Source organism: Cryptotermes secundus, unplaced genomic scaffold (assembly GCF_002891405.2).
Source record: "Cryptotermes secundus unplaced genomic scaffold, Csec_1.0 scaffold26, whole genome shotgun sequence".
Classification (NCBI taxonomy): Eukaryota; Metazoa; Arthropoda; class Insecta; order Blattodea; family Kalotermitidae; genus Cryptotermes; species Cryptotermes secundus.
In genome coordinates, this window is record NW_019743656.1 from 1,752,133 (window position 1) to 1,769,241 (window position 17,109).

The 17,109-nt window shown below is 38.8% G+C and overlaps 1 protein-coding gene across 3 annotated transcripts; it reads right to left on the minus strand.

Moving 5' to 3' along the window:
• Positions 1-1,653: 1,653 nt before the first annotated feature.
• On the minus strand, positions 1,654-17,045 carry LOC111874204 (FAST kinase domain-containing protein 1, mitochondrial). 3 transcript variants are annotated; one of them, XM_023869502.2, is made up of 10 exons: positions 15,818-17,045; positions 15,066-15,352; positions 12,953-13,323; positions 10,632-11,117; positions 10,101-10,352; positions 9,124-9,274; positions 8,673-8,796; positions 7,289-7,402; positions 5,290-5,362; positions 1,654-3,328 (listed from the first exon to the last, which is right to left on the minus strand). In XM_023869502.2, the coding sequence occupies exons 1-10, from the start codon at positions 16,677-16,679 to the stop codon at positions 3,088-3,090; spliced, it is 2,961 nt and encodes a 986-aa protein (XP_023725270.1). In that variant the 5' UTR covers positions 16,680-17,045; the 3' UTR covers positions 1,654-3,087. The 3 variants fall into 3 exon arrangements, with proteins under 3 accessions (XP_023725270.1, XP_023725271.1, XP_033611266.1); XM_023869503.2 differs by having other exon boundaries at positions 10,101-10,340; positions 15,818-17,044; XM_033755375.1 differs by lacking the exons at positions 1,654-3,328; positions 5,290-5,362 and having other exon boundaries at positions 7,328-7,402; positions 8,659-8,796.
• Positions 17,046-17,109: the final 64 nt, after the last annotated feature.

Sequence of the window (17,109 nt, forward strand, 5' to 3'; positions counted from 1 at the left end):
GACTGGGTTCGACATTGTGTACCCTGATAATCGATTTTTACTTATGCGATCTATGATTAGCTTTAGTGTCAAATCGTTGTCAGGAATTGGATGCCATTTTCGCTCTAATAACAAATCAAGAAACAGTTGAAAATAGTTTTCCATCATTACAACATCCCTTAATGCCAGCTTTGAACAGATGAATATATTTTTTTAATTACTGAATATTTAATGTTGCTTAATTGTAGCTTACATTCAAGTTAATGCACATTCTTCATTTCTGTTGGGAGATGTAAAGGGAAGAAATTGGGGGCCCTAGATATTGCTCTAAGGATAATATTAAAATGGACTTAAACTAAATTGGGTGTCAGATTTGGACTAGATTCAAGTGATTCAGGATGGGGCCCAGTCTTTTGAACATGGCAATGATTAATAGGGTCTATAAGGGGGGAAAAATTGACTAGGTGAGGGGATCTCACATTTTAAGGAGTTAGTTATTAATTTAGAAAACTGTGGGTTTCTACCATGTCCCATGTTATGTTTCTCACATATTGTGATGAAGTCTAAAACCATCTTTAAGTTTATTTTGTCTGATGGGTAAGAGACACATGGAATTTATGGACAATTTATTGCTATAATATTTAAGCAATGTTGTAGCATAAAACTAATCATAGTTACAAGAGACCTATAAGATGGCAGAGGTTCAGCTTTTATTACAGTGATAACCTTTGCAAAAAGAGGTATCTCTAAGGCTATTATTATTATTATGCTTATTCTATTAGGAATTCACTCTGTTATTCTATTGCCGGAGAGTTTTCATTTGTCTGAATTTCTGTTGGTATCGTAAATGATCATTAATAAATTTAAAGTGTCTGACTTCAGATCAGGGATAATGGAAGAAGTCAGTTTAACTTGTCTCATTTTGGTCCATCACACTATTAATTACAGAGTAGATAATGAAAAGTTCAGTCCAGTGTGACATAAGAGTTTACAACACTTCAGTCCTCATTCGCCTTACATGTTACGATTCAAAAGAATCGTCTTCAGAGGCGTACCACTACGATAAGGAAATACTGTCACATAAGATATTTTAACAATATGCACTTTAGATATGACTGATGCTCTCTATATAAATTTTGTTATCACGGTTGGTTTTGATGTTTGTCTTAGGCACTCACAATGGTGCTTCTTGAAGTGTAGATTTACTGGTTATTCTGACTGGGGTTTTCCACTGCACACAATATTGTGTTCACTTTTCCATACAGTAGACTCCCAATATATTTAAAATTGTATTAAAATTTCCATGTAAATATTAGTTATTATATTATAATATCTTGAGCCGACATTGGGTCATGTTGTTTTCCTCCTGATGGTGGGAGATGTCATTTATTTCTTGATTTTATGTTCTTATTATTAGTAGTGTAGTTTACATGCGTGCTATGTCGTTTGTACATGGTATCACAGTACAAACGACATAGCACACACATACATTCTTTCAACAATCATGGCTATTGTATATATTGGCAACAAAATGAAGTAAAGTTCATAAAATTTTTGGGTGTTTTATGTTAGGTCTGCAGTAGGAAACAGAAATGGCAAAATTTAAATTGTCACATACACTAGAAGAGAGAAGGAAACTACAGAGGAATATAAAACGAAAATTAAACATCATCATAATGTTAGAATTTTGTAATTTATCATGAGCCATAAAAATTAAAATTTACAAAATGTATTCACAGAATAACAATTCTGATGCATCTGTTCTATTACTGCCTTTGAATTTTCAATTTGTGGATGCTACTTTCTAACATTGTCTTGTAACTAGTGTAAAGGGATGATTTTAAGTAATAACACCATGAGTCCTTTTAAATGGATCAACCTTCATGTTATAGACCATGGGCTGGATGATCAAGTACTCAAGAGTTTGATTTCTGGCAGGTCCAAATAATTTCTGTTATGCACAACATCCAGACCAGGTCAGAGGGTTCACTCAGTCTTCCTAACCAATGGGTACTGAAGGCTCATTCAACTGCAGTAAAGCGGCTGGGATGCCAAGGTTACAAATGTGAGGAGCTCACTTTTGCTCCTTCATACACCATAGTAGTATGGTGCTCTTTTACCTGGAAAATTGTATCTAATCATTCTAACAACATAGAGACACTGTTAATCATGTATGGAATTGGCACAGAATTGCAGCAAGAATAAATAAACATGATGTAAATGTTAAAATATTGTGGCATATTTGCTCAAAGCAAGAACTGTGAAGCCAGAAAACAGCTGTTGCTAGGTAATGGCCGCATGCAACAGTAAAGGAACTGTCACAATACATTGATGTGATGCGTACAGCCTTTGCTAAGGAACAACTGAGTAAACATGTTTCTGTGGAAACTATATATACAACAATACAGGAGCTGTGTTTTTTGTGTGATCCATGCCTGGGGGTTATAAAAAGGATAAAGATAATTTGAGTCAGGTGAGTTTGGAGATAACAGCCGGCTAGGATATAAGCTTGGGAACAGACGAATTGAATCAGAATTGAAAGTCTCTCTAGAGATGGCAGTTGAATGACTGAGAAGAGATGGTAAGAAAGGAATTAGGCTGTGAAAAGAAGACTTCATGTGTGCTACTGTGGCAACGAGACTATCATAAATCCATTTCCAGGATATGACCAGTGAAGACTGAGAACACTAGTGTGTAATGGTGACCTGTAAAGAGTGTAGATCAGTCACAGGGCTATAATTGCCTATATCTGAGTGGTTTGTAAAAGGTGTCAATAAAACCATTCATCCAATCATGCAAAACTAGAATGTGACAAGTAGATACTATAGGGTTCTGACGATGGTGTATAACACACAGAGATACTGGGGTTTCGGACTTTATCTATTGTCCGGATTCTAAATAACTAAGGAAAAAGAAAGCTGGAAACTGGAAATGTTTCTGTCATCAGGTGAGGGAAGACAGTTTATGAAATGTTTCTTTTTCCTTAGTTATTTAGAATCTGGATGATGGAAATAGTCTGAAAACCCAGTACATCTGTGTAACATGTGACAGTCTATTTTTATTTCTTTGAACTAGTAATACATTTCCCTGTTACAGACATATGGCCTATCATGACCTTTTGTAGTGGTATTCTGAATTACAATCAGTTGTTGATGGCCATATTCTCTGTCGCAAATAATCAGTCTTTGCATTCTTTTCAGCCATGTACATAGAATTCCAAACAGATGAACTTATCCCTATGACTTTGTAGCCCATCATTTCCAGATGACGTTGCTTTAGTTGCTGTTCGCCACACAGCTGTGACACACCATTGGTAAATGCATCCTTGATCCACAAGAGAATTGCAATCCTGGAAACAATGTAACACTAATGGAACACCTGTAGAAAATTCAACTGGAAAAATTTGACATTTCCCTTCCCTAGTTACAGTTTCAACAGATTACCTGTCCCTTGATCCACTCTTACAAGCTATAGAACTCGAGGAACACTCTGAAATCACTATTTCACTCAATATAAATGCTGTGGTCTTGAGAAGTTCTAGAAAGACACCTTAAAAGAATATATATTACACTCCTGAAAATGTGGTAAATGACAGGACTTTTTAATATAAAAATTTGCATCTTTCATCTTGTTACTTCATGGGCTGTTTTATTTACTCTTTGCTTATTTAATGATGCTATCAGTACCTCAGATTATGTAGCATCAAATGGTAGGATAATTGATAAATTATAAACTTGAAAGGATATGTAGGGAAGAGGTGAAGACCACATTTAATCCCTTCTGGTTCATTTAGCATGAAATACTTTCCTCAGCCTCAGAACAAGACTGTGAATAGCTCTCATCATTTATTGGTTAAGTGGAAACAGCAACCCCCAAGTCCTGCCAGTCTAGCTCTACCCATTTTGTCATTACATGCTGCAACAACCTTACAAAATTCATGGCATACCACGTGCACATTAGGATTGGTGGAGGGAAATATTGGAAACCCTCATTAATTCAGTTACAGATAAACCAGACTGAAATATGAAAAATACTATTCACAGTTGAGTATATGCTTTAAAAAACACAATGGCATTTAGGAAGGTAGATGAGTTACTTGTCTATTCATAAAAAACCTGACGATTTCTTCAAACCTGCATTTTTATGTCCAAAAACAAAGTACAGCTTCTAAGTCTTCTATCAACAAAATAATAAATGTACTGTGTTCTACAGTTTTTAATGGGATTTTTTATTTATTTTCATCAGCACTATTTACATCATTCAATTTTCATTTATCTGTGTCCTAAGATTTTTTCGTCTTTCAGGGCTACTTTTTGCTTCACTAATCTGGATATCGCTTACTCCAGATCATCTCCCCACTCCAATTACTCCGTATTAGCAAGGGTTTACTGTACCAGTTGTGGACCAAGTATATCCATTGATTGGGAAAGGTTAAGACAATACCCTGGCATTTGTCAAGAAAGAGCGAGGAACGCAGAGAAAGTGGAAACTAGCCGATGATTTGAACCCAGAATCTCCAAAATATGAAAAACTCTACTCCAATGTTCACTTCCATAAACTATTAATACTTATAAAAGGATACAGTTTATGACTGTCTGGTTGTGTGTTATGCATGTTACTTTTAGTAGTTAAAAAAAGAACCAGAAGATGGCAATAATAAACAGCAGTAAGAGGTACTTATCCAAGGAGGATGAGGTGGGCAGGGTATGTAGCACGAATGGGGGAGACAAGGAATGTATATAGGATATTGGTGGAAAAGCCAGAAGGAAAGAGACCACTGGGAAGGCCAAGGGGTAGTTGGGTGAATCTTAGAGAGAGAGGATAGGATGGTATGGATTGGATTGATCTGGCTCAGGATGCGGACCTGCGGAGGGCTCTTGTGAACATGGTAACGAACCTTCGGGTTCCATAAAATGCTGAGAAATTTTTGAGTGGCTGCAGATTGGGCTTCTCCTCAAGAAGGGCTCAGCTCCATAAATAAGTAATTAAGTATGTAAGAGGTACTTATGATTCCGTTGGTACTGCAGTCTCACATTCAGCATTAGTATATTAACTGAAAATGTGATTTCAAAGTGTCCCTAAAGCACTATAATTTGTAAGGGTGGATCAAAGGAAGAGTTATTTGTGGAAACTGTAGTTTCTGATGGGAACAATTAAATTTACTCTTTGAACTTTCAATAACCATTTCACCAGTGGCAATACATTAACTATAAGCTAAATACCGACAGTGGCAATGCCAATTCATGTATGATGATGTGCAAACAATACATTTTAAATTTTAAAGAAATAAAATTCTGTAAAATGTCTCACCTAGTAATATCTGAGTCTGCTTGATGTTTGATACTGACAGGCATCTTGTTCCTATTCAACAATACTTGGAAATCTGTAAAAATGGAGGTGTGAAAACATGAAACAGCTAATTTCAGGAATCATGAGGCAATGATTTCTGAGAACAAATTACAGGTTTCTTAGTATGAAACTATTCTTCCTTTTATTTTCAGCATAATTTGATCACTCAGTTGCATTTTTTTCTTTCATTGCTAGCGGGGTGAGACTAAGTCCCTTGTTCTGCGGCCACTTCTGGCCTATTGTACCAGCCCCAGATAATAGGTGAGGGTGATTGTGAAGCAACTGGTGGAATGAAGATTGGCAGGGGAAACTGAAGTACTCAGAGAAAACCTGCCCCAGCGCCACTTTGTCCACCACAAATCCCACTTGACCAGACCAGGGACTGAACCTGGGCTACCGTGGTGGGAAGCCAGCAACTAACCGCTTGAGCTATGGTGCGGCCGTTCGCTCGGTTGTAAGTAAGGTCATGAACTAAACAAATGCATATGAAATCAAGTTAAAGAAAAGTAACATCAAGACAAAACAGCCAGGAAATACCTGTATTACTCATCTTACAGCTTATTTTTCTTTCCATTTCTTATCACTGATTCTTGAACAGTGATGTCCAGATGGCATTGTTGCCTTGTTGTCTCTTGCTGTAACTGCATTATGTGCCCAATGGTCTCTCTCTCTCACATACACGCACATGCATCAACATTGAGGCTCCCACATTTCCTAGACAATCAGCTCACAGATGGCGGTGAGGTTGTCAGCCTTATGCACAGGGTGCCATTTAGCCCCAGGAAAATTTCTGGTACTCATTTCTGTTAAAGGTTGAGTCAAGCCCAGAGACACAGTGTGGCTGGAAGGATTAGATCAACTGAAAAATCTAATGACCACACTGGGAATCAAAAGTACAATCTTCCAGCTTGTAGCATAGTGCCTCGACCAATGACATTCATCAAACCCCTTTCCAATTCCAAGAAATAACTTTTCTAAACCGAAAGAAAATGGGTTCTCTACGTTAAATTGCTGACAACAAACATGTGAGTGCTTCTGATGTGTTTCGTGTTCATGTTGGGTGGGATGAGACGTGTGAGAGTGTGCAGATATAGGATACAATCACATAGGAGATACCAGGCTGTTAAGCTGCACCCCAAGAAGCATCACTATGCTAGTGCATCTGCCCAACCAACATCTGAAACTATGAAGAGGTTGGCATAGCAACATTGCTCTAGACTTCTACATGGTAGATGCTTGGTCTGAATCTTGACTAGGATACCAGCTATACTGACTGATGATCATCTTGGTTTTCTTCAGTCCTTCCAACCAAATGTTGAAATAGTATTTCAATTAGGCCATGTCTACATCCTTCCAAAATCATTCCATTTCATCATTCATCGATCATTCTACAATCCAATTACATATACTGACAGTGTTGACTGCCTCTGTAGTCTAGCGGTCAGGGTTCCTGCCTACAGATCCAGATGTCTGGGTTCAATACCCAGCACTACCAGGTTGTCTGGGAAGTAGTGGGTCTGGAACGGGGTTCACTCAGCCTCGTGAGGATAACTGAGAAGCCATTTCAAGGATATAGCGGCACTGGCCTAGAAAACTGAGAATAACGGCTGTGGGGATCCATTGCGCTGAATATGTGACACCCTCTATCCACTAAATTTGGCACTAACTTCGCTGACATGTGGCACTGTATAGTTTGCTTGCAGACTCTAGCCACAGAGTTTGTTTTTTGTTGCTTAATAACTAACAAAAAAAGGAGCAGGGAACATCTAAGACCTAACTGTAATGATATATATATATATATACTTGTTTTGCCTGATAAGAGAAGTGCAATGCTGTGCTATTCAATCAGCTACAAACAGTTTCATCTGTATCAAGGCTCAGAAATCAATGTCTCCATGTTCAACACTAAGGAAGTGTTAGAAGTATTATACTGAAATTCTAGAACACCAAATGAACTTACCTACTCCATAAAAGTATGGAGAGTACATATTTACTTGGACTAACTTTTGTGTTCCCATCACAGAACTCAAACTCTGATGGACATCATCATGAAAAGGACTCGCTTTAGGAGATCCTGTGAAGTAAACAAGACAATGGGTCAACCTATCTCATGTTTAATTTAACAGTACTTACTTACTTACTTACTCATGGAGCTGAGCCTTTCTGGAGGAGCTGCCAATTCTGCAGCTACTCAAGACTTTCCCAGCATTTTATGGAATCCGAAGGTTCATTACCGCGTTCACAAGAGCCCTCCACTGGTCCCTATCCTGAGCCAGATCAATCCAATCCATACCATCCCATCCTCTCTAAGATCCATTTTAATACTGTCCACCTACCTACGCCTTGGTCTTCCCAGTGGTCTCTTTCCTTCTGGCTTTCCCACCAATATCCTATACGCATTCCTCATCTCCCCCATTAGTGCTACATGACTTGACAACCTCATCCTCCTTGACTTGATCATTCTAATCATACTTGGAGAAGAGTAAAAGTTATGAAGCTCCTCATTATGCAGTTTTCTCCAAGCTCCTGTCACTTCATCTCTCTTCGGTCCAAATGTTCTCCTCAACACCCTGTTCTCAAACACCCTCAGTCTGTTTTCCTCCCTTAATGTCAGGGACCAAGTTTCACACCCATACAGAACTACAGGCAAAATTATAGTTTTGTATATCCTAATTTTTATGTTTTTTGACAACAGATGAGAAGACAAAAGGTTCTGGACTGAATGATAGCAAGCATTACCCGAGTTCAATCGCCTCTTAATTTCCTCCTGAATCAGGTTTTGATCTGTTACTGTTGTTCCCAAATTTAACAGTACAGCATTCATAAAACCTAACTTCTTTACTCTGTAATTCTTAAGCGCTGGGTCAAGAACATAGCTCTTAACTTAAAAATATGAAGCGTGAGATTAGCAGGGGTTAGCTGGAAGAAATGTAGACAGAAACCTTCTTCAATTCCACTTTGTCCACCAAGAATCTCAAATGAAGTCTCCTGGGATCGAACCTGAGGCTCCGTGTCGAAAGGCAAGCATCTAAGCACCTGAATTGTGGTATGGCCACTGACCTGTATAAAATGGAAATGATGCCAGATGCAGAAGAAACAAATATTCATAAAATCATGATTACCTCTGTGAATTAAAATGTTGATGCCAAATTACATTCATGACACAAAGCCATTATACACACAGATCCTTGTGAATTAATTGTGCTGATAGCAACTGACTCTGTATGCAAGGCATTTGCAGAGACAGTAATCAAGGGCACTTTGACCTATCTGAGGACAGCACCGTACAGTGCCTGGTGTTCCATTAATGTAATTTTGCAATTAAACTACCTAAACAACATTACTTAGAGCTGCAACTTGTTGACAGTATTTCTCATGGAACCATGGTACGTCAGTCTCTGGATAATCAATGCATACTGCACGGTTAAGATGCATCATCGCATGTCGAACACGGACACAGTATGATTCCTGTAAAGACAAAACAGGCATGTAAACATTGTGACAATTCACATGAACTTAACATTTCAGTTAACTCTGGTAATATTGGCTGTGCTTTCGAAGTGACACTGTGTCAAACTGGAAGTTCCACTTACAGTGCAATCCACCTAAAAATGGAATCAACATTACCATCACATGGCTCTCAAAGCTTGAAATCGCCTTCAAATCTGTTAAGAGTTTATGAGAAGAACTTCAAATTCTGAAGTTAAACTTTACTGAATGTCGGCTTTAAACTCAATATCGATCATTACAAGGAACTGTTCAAAATTTCATTATAACAGCAATTCCTTGAGGTACCTTGGCATAACAGTGGAGCATCTCTTCATCCAGTCTCCCAAGAAAATCAACAGTGAAGATAAAATGAACAAGTTCCTCTGGAAGACGATGAAAGAAGCACAGTGCAATGGCTGCCTGAAGTAATGTGAGCACTTGCATTCGTTCTTTATCCCTGTTTTGAGAAACGATAGATCTCATAAGCGTAGTATGTATAAAGGTAATTTTTCCATAACCAACAAGTTAGTAATTGTTTACAGAGCATAACAATTCTGGCACATCTGCCCTGTTCTTGCCTTTACACATCATAATATTCACTTTTGCTTAATTATCTCAAAAACTCTATGACCTGCAGGAAAGGTGTATTAGACAAAATATATCTTTCATTTTTCTGCACAACATTATTTGAAAATGTTTCCACTCCAATAAGTATTTAGTAAGTTATGCTTCAGACACTAGCAGTAATGCACATAGCTTGTCATGTGAAGTATCTGTTGTTGCTGATCAATTTTAAAAAAAGTTGGACTCAGTTTGCTCAGGCAGTAATATTTCTGACTCATACTCAGGAGGAGCATATCCTGACAAATGTTTCATGGTTTTCCTCAGTTCCATCAGTTAAGTACCAGGACAGAACTTCTAACTACGACCCTTCCTTTCCAATTCATAATTTCTGACATTTGGCATTTTTAATCCCAGTTGCTGAGAGCATGTTTAAATGAACAACAGATAAATAAATAAAACAAAAAACTGGATATAATAGTCTCTAGTGAAAATGTATTCAATAATTCTCAAATTGTTACATGATAGGAGATGGATGGAAAGACAGAAAACAGGCATGATGAACCTAATAGGTGCACTTATCCAATTTCTTGCTGTCAATGCACCTAAGAAAACAGGGATGTCCCAACATATGTTCCAGCAAATTTTTAAGATAGGATAATATTTTATTAACATTGACAAACTGAAAATCATTTCCAAGTAATTCTGTGACTGCTGCTTACCTTAAAATGACATTTGATGCAACAGAAAAAAAAGATTCAGCTTGTGCTGGCATGTAACCAAGGGAGTAACACATATACAGCAGTTTGACAGCTGTGTCACCCAGAATATGATCACCATTCTCAACAACATAGTTCACCAGCTGATCCGACATACTGGGTATCAAACAATTTGTCGTCAACATACTGGCTGAAATATCTCGCAACAGTTTCGAAGAAGTAACACCACTCAATTTTTCATGTCTGAAATTGAAACTATTTGGTAATATTCTTTATAAACACTTTGAAGGACTTGATAATAATTGTAAAATGTAACATTTATCAGTCTGAATAACTATATAGTGCCACACAAAAATATTTCACTATCAGCAATAAATACAAAAGCCATATTACAGCATTTTACATCACTTACTAATGCAGTTATAACTGTCCAGTTAAGTTCATCCTTTCACTGTACAAATTCAGTAGGAAAATTTAATGTTTATAGAAGTAATTAAATCAGTAAACTGAAGTTTTATATTGTAAAAGCATTACCTTTTAATTAAATTCTCAAACAGCTGTGTCTCCCATGCATTGCTCCTGCTGATATAAGTTCTCATCATGATGGTTATATCTGGAAGTGATAACACCTCTTCCTTTAAATGTTGTTGGGCACAGCTGTTCATGGCTGTATCTATCTTTGTGAATACGTCAAGAAAGCGTGAAGAAATGCTTCTCTGGGACGCCAGAATTTTACCAATTTGAAGTCCTCTTGAAATGTACATGCAGTCAAGTTTGCTGAATTGTAGCTTCATATCCAATACTTTGCATACCATTTGTGTTAGGGCAGATTCAGAAATGACAGACCTTCTTTGACCAATATTACCATAAGCTAATATAAATGAAGTGACTTGTGCAAACTTTGATGGCAATATGCCTATGGTACCATTCTCCACTTCATTCCATAGCCACTGGATCATCTGCCTTTCTAGCTCATAATGACGGTATCTTCCACTGAGATTATTGTTGAAATACATGTATCTTTAAGGTGAGAAAATTATGCATTAATTGTGAGATATGAGGTTCTTACACTCTCTTCTCAGATGTGATGTCATGTGATCTGGTAGACGGGAGCAAGTGCAGAAGTGAAAATTGGATGTTCAATAGTTTCTGAGACAGTAACAAGGTACCAAATAGAGTTCCCAGTCAGTTAATCCAAAGGGGCGTCTGAAAGGACACTTTTCTACCAGGCTACACTGTGTCACATCTCAGAAGACAGTAATCTTCATGCATTAGGTACAGGTAAGGTAAAGTTGTTCTTGTGCTTAATTAATTAAGCACTACTCCATGAAGGCGCATGGAGGAGTGAATGTATTGATCCACACCTTCTTGACCTTGGCAGTAGCAGGAGGTGAGTGGTGAGCCACACCCTGGCCGTTTTACCCCTGGGAAAAAGCCCCCACCCCCCTCCCTTAAACACTCGATAGGAAGATGGGTGGGCTCCAGGACTGGTGTGGACAACATAGAGAAGAAAAAATCTTGGTCCCACTGCGATTTGAACTCTGATCCCTCAACTGTCCAGCCTATAGCCAGTCACTATACTGACTGCACTATCCCTGTTCCAATCTTCATGCTAATTAACTCCATGGAGCAGAGACTTTCTTCAGAAGCTGTACCTGTTTGCCTCTCAAGAAATTCCCCACCTTCCACACAGTCTGTGGGTTCTTTACCTTATTATCACAGAAAAGGTTCAAGGTGTCAACAAGATATGTTCTTGTGGACAAAGTGGTGCTTGGGCGGGTTTTCTCCGAGTTCTTCGGTTTCCCCTGCCAATCTACATTCCACCAAATTCTCCATCATCATAATCACCCGGGGCAGGTGAAATAGGCCAATCAGCGGCCGCCATGCCAAGTGGACCCAGTTGGACTCCACCCCCCAATAAGCAAAAAAGATATGTTCTTCCTTTCATTGATATTTTGATATGAGCCCTCAACTCATCTGCAAACGCTCCCTCCTGTGTCTGATCCACTATACATGAACTAAATTTACAAGCATTTATTACAAATATTCTTATATTATTAAGAACCAGGGTATCCCAGTAACTGTAGACTTTAATGACTAGCTAGTGGTTGGATGGCTGGGGTTTGATTGTCAGTAGAGACATAGATTTTTCTCTTCTGCACCATGAAAAGATTTGGAATGGGGCCCACTCAGCCTCCTACCCAACAGATACTGGGGTTGGGGCATGAAGCTGACAACCCACCTCCATCTAGTGCCCAGGTTCAGAAGGCATGGAGCTATACCTTCATTCTACCCCTATGTCTTCTGGTGTGGTGCTTAATTAAGAACAGGCAGAACTTCATCTCCTACCTTTAATCTTAAAGAATTAAATCGAAAAAGAAATTATTCAAAATTAGAAACAACTTGTATTGTATAAACTCTAACACATAAAAATCTGTCAAATACAACTTTCCATTTCATTCCAATGACATGCTTCCCTGAAATACTTATTATCTTTACTTAAGTGCAAGCAACATTTCAAATGAGGATATTCAATGATAAATGTTAATTACAGTCATATGTTCAAAAATAATGATAACCCCTGAAGCCATATACTTATTTATGGTTTACTTAAAATCAATGTCAGTTGCTAGCATCTGCCTGGAGTGACTGAGTAAATTGATGAAAAATCTGTAAATAGTCTTGAACACAGTTTGAACACGACTCTTCATGAATACAAGAAAGAAGTGTTGCTGACTGAGACAATTTGTTCAGTTCTCATGAAGTACTTTGTGTGAAAAATATCAGGTGAATAAAACAAAAACTTTCCATATGGAAGTCCAAGTTATAGTAAAATGTGAATTTCCTGAACTAACCTATGACTAACTTGGAACAGTTTATAATATTCCCTCTCTGTTGGCATATTCTGCATGATGTCAAGGGTTCGTGTCCAGAATGCATCATAAAGTTCGACATTCGACGTATTTAGCTGCCGCAGAATCCTGAAAAGCGCTGGAAAATACAATGCAGAGCTATATTCTTCAATGTGTTGTTGTACAAGCTTTTCAAGTGCCAGCTTTTGTGTTGGAGATGAGAAAGAGACCAGACATGACAGCAAGTCTGTTATGCATTTGAATGCTATAGGACTGCTGGAAACTCCTTCATTTTCCACTTGCGACAGCAACTGGCTGGCAGCTTCATGCATTTCATCCACAATGTCAGCAGGCTCCAACATGTTCTGAAGAACCTGTCAAAACAGTTGGCAGCTATAGTGACCTTCTTTCAAAACTGAAGTTCACATCTACCACCCTCCCAAAAAAGTTTAATGTTACAGATATGAGGGCTAACTAATAAGTAATATATTAGGGTATGTCACATCTGAAGTAAGAAATACTGCACTGCCATAACCTTCATTTCCCACTGTTAAACTGTTCCTTCTGTACAGTGGTAAATATACCGTATGTCCAAAAAGTATCTGACTTTATTTTGTTCCGCTGTAAGTAATGGCCAAAGGGTTGGGGAAACTGAGTGTAGTGGTAGAAGGGACTTTCATGCGCATGCGTGATTTTTTGCTGACTCGCAACACTGCCGAATGCGTCTGTGGCTGCCAGATAGTGAAGTGGTGTAACACGTGTTCATCGCATTCTCATTTCGCTCAAGATGACAGAACGCTTGGAGCAGCGATACTGCATTAAGTTTTGTCAGAAACTTGGGGATACCCAAGCGGAAACAATTCGCAAAATTCAGCACTGGCGATGATGCAATGGGGGTTACTCAAATTGAAGCGGTTCAAGTGCTTTAAACATGGCCGTATGTCGGTGGACAGTGACCGGCGTTCCAGGAGACCATCAACGATCTGAAATGATGTTACTGAAAAAGTTTGGACATTGATCATGGAGGGCCATCGTTTGGCCATCCGTGAAGTTGCTGATGAGGTTGGGATCAGCAGAGGCTCTGCAAACACAATTTTAACTGAGGATTTGGGCATGCGAAGAGTGGCAGCAAAATTTGTGCCCAAACTGCTTTTGCCGGAGCAGCAACAACTCTGCCTTGAGGTCGCGCAGGACATGCTGGAGTGCGCCAACAGGGATCCTGAGTTCCTGAAGACTGTGATCACTGGTGACAAGTTATGGGTGTACAGATATGACCCGGAAACCAAGGTCCAAGCGTCACAATGGAAGCATCCAACATCCCTGAGGCCCAAAAGAGCAGAACAGGTTCGGAGCAATGTGAAGGTGATACTGACTGTTTTTTTCGATTACCGGGGTGTTGTGCATCATGAGTGCGCACCACTAGGCCAGACTGTCAATAAGCAGTACTACTAAGAAGTCCTCTGCCATCTTCGTGATGCAGTTCGGCGCAAGAGACTGGAGCTGTGGGACGCACACAACTGGCAGCTGTATCATGACAATGCCCCAGCCCATTCATTGCACCTGATCCAGGGTTTCCTGGCCAAGCACAGCATTCCGCAGGTTTGCCAGGCTCCCTACTCTCCTGACATGGCTCCTTGTGATTTCTGGCTGTTCCCGAGATTGAAGACACCGCTAAAAGGCTGCCATTTTGACAGCCACGAGGACATCATACAGAACACGATGGCGCAGCTGCACCCCATTCCAAAAGAAGCCTTCCAGAATTGCTTCCAGCAATGGAAGGACCGCTGGGCTAAGTGTGTGGAGTCACAAGAGGCCTACTTTGAAGGCAATTAGGTATTGTAACCACCCTGATACAGAACTTTTATTCCCGGCCCAAGGTCGGATACTTTTTGGACAGAGTAGTATATACTACCTGCAGCAACATTAAAAATCTATGCACTTTGCCCATACAGTGTATTTATGTGTTTCTATAATTTTCAGAAAAACAGCCATTATTTCCATATACAGCATTAATCAGCCTGTCTTTGTAATGGAGATGCAGTGTATTTTCTGTAAGGTAGTACTGAATTTTTAAATATTAATCAGATTATTATAAAAGAATTGTGTAAAAAATTACCTTGTGAATGGTTATGAGATCTGTCGGTGACACTCCACAAATATTTCCTTTCAGAACCAGAAGAAGTTTCCGTATGGTGGGGTCATTCTGGTGGGACCATTGTGGCAGGTTAAGGAATCTAACAGCTTTAGTAATAGCTTTGGAATCCTGTGCTGTGATTATTCCATTGCCTACTAGATCATCTACTTTGGATTTGTATGCATTCAAGAGAGTGCAGTTGACTAACTGGCAAATATTAATGAGGCATATACTTAGGTATTGGAAGTCTGCTACATTGTTGCAAGATTCTGGAAAGGAAAATTTTCATATTCACTTCATTTGTCTTCAGACTCTTCAACCTGGATGAGATCTGAGGTTAGACAAAAGTGAGATGGTGGATAATGTCCAAAATATCAGCCAAAAAGAGAAATAATTAACTTCATGTACTATTCACAGTAAACTGTTCTAGATGGTAAAGTTGTAGAATATGGCTTCAGATCCAGACCAAACCACATGTATGGGAAGTTTCTGATTTCACAGTGTTCTATCCTGGTTATGTTCAGCCTGGAGGACCTATACCATATTCTGGATCTTTATCTAAAAATTCTACAACTTGAATCTGTATTCTAAGCAGTAACAAAAATGAAGAACATGTGTTTTGGGCACGTTTGTTGTACAAAAAGGAATGCCTTTTAAAGGTGTGTGTACTCCATTATGGAACATGTTCTTCCATCCTTTTATACTCTAACAAAGTCCAGCATTAAACAACGTACCAATACCAGCCAATATGCGTGGCAGCATCATCTTGGCAACAAAGATTGGCCACAGTCCTCTTCTGCTGTGAACTGCCACAGCAAAACGAGACAGGGCTGAAAGAGGAAACCTTGGTCCATAACATTCCACTGCAGATTCACAGCGACTTATTAATTTCTGCATTACAGGATGATACACACTCACGCCCATTTTATTTAAATACAGCAGAGTTGCTGTGAGTGCATCTACAGACATATCTCCATTCCATCGGTCCACCAATTGCAAAAGCATCTCAAAATCTTGATGTCCACACACCTCATTAATATAGTTGTTAAGAATGTTACACGAGTTTAACAGGGAACTAGTAACTTGGTTTTGGCATAAATCAAGAACATTTACTTTAGAGAAACTCTTCTGAAGATCCCACAAAACAACCACAACCTGGCTCACTAGTTGACCGTCTAACTCATATTCATGCTCCTTCACGAAATTAAAAACATCTTGTACTGAAGTAGATGCATTCAGCTGTTTAATAAGAGGGTGTTCTGAATTACAGCACAGTAGTTGTCTAAAAGATAATGTCTCAGATTGACTGAAGAGATCAATTGCTTCTTCTGGGGAATCTTCTAATTCACTATCACTTTCACTTTCAGCTCCTTCATGTACGTACTTAACTTGGACAATACATGTCAATTTTGTACTACATGGAATTAGGAACTGCCTAAACATTGGCAACATGGAGAGTCTTCTTAGGCTTTTAGGCACTAAACCGAAATTAATAAACTTTCTTGAAAATAATGTTTGTGTTTTGTGGAGCCAGGACACACGTCCAACAACCGAGCGTCTCCCTATATTGAACCACGTCATAATGTTGCCTGTCATTACATATTTTTAAGTTGTAATATCAACATTCTAGTTCTCACGTACACATTCGTATAAAGCTCCTATGATGCAACAACCATTTGTTACCCGGAAAAGGAGAGAGGTGTCCTGTATATGAAACAACTTCTAATACTACTATTAATCCATAAAATATCGTGACTGGTATCACAGAACATTACACTTTGTATCTATTCTTCTTCAAGGTACAAGTGAAATATATACTGTGTGTATGCCAAAGTTAATTGTGCAGAACACCCTTGCTCTATAAACCTAACCCTCAAAACCCACATCATAACAACATGCTCAACACTCCTGTGAACTAATTCAATCGATTAAAATTTCCAGCTACACAGTAACCCACGTGACTGCCCCATTGCCAACATGTGGTAGAAAACAATACCAACACAATTGTGCTAAAACTGAAATACAT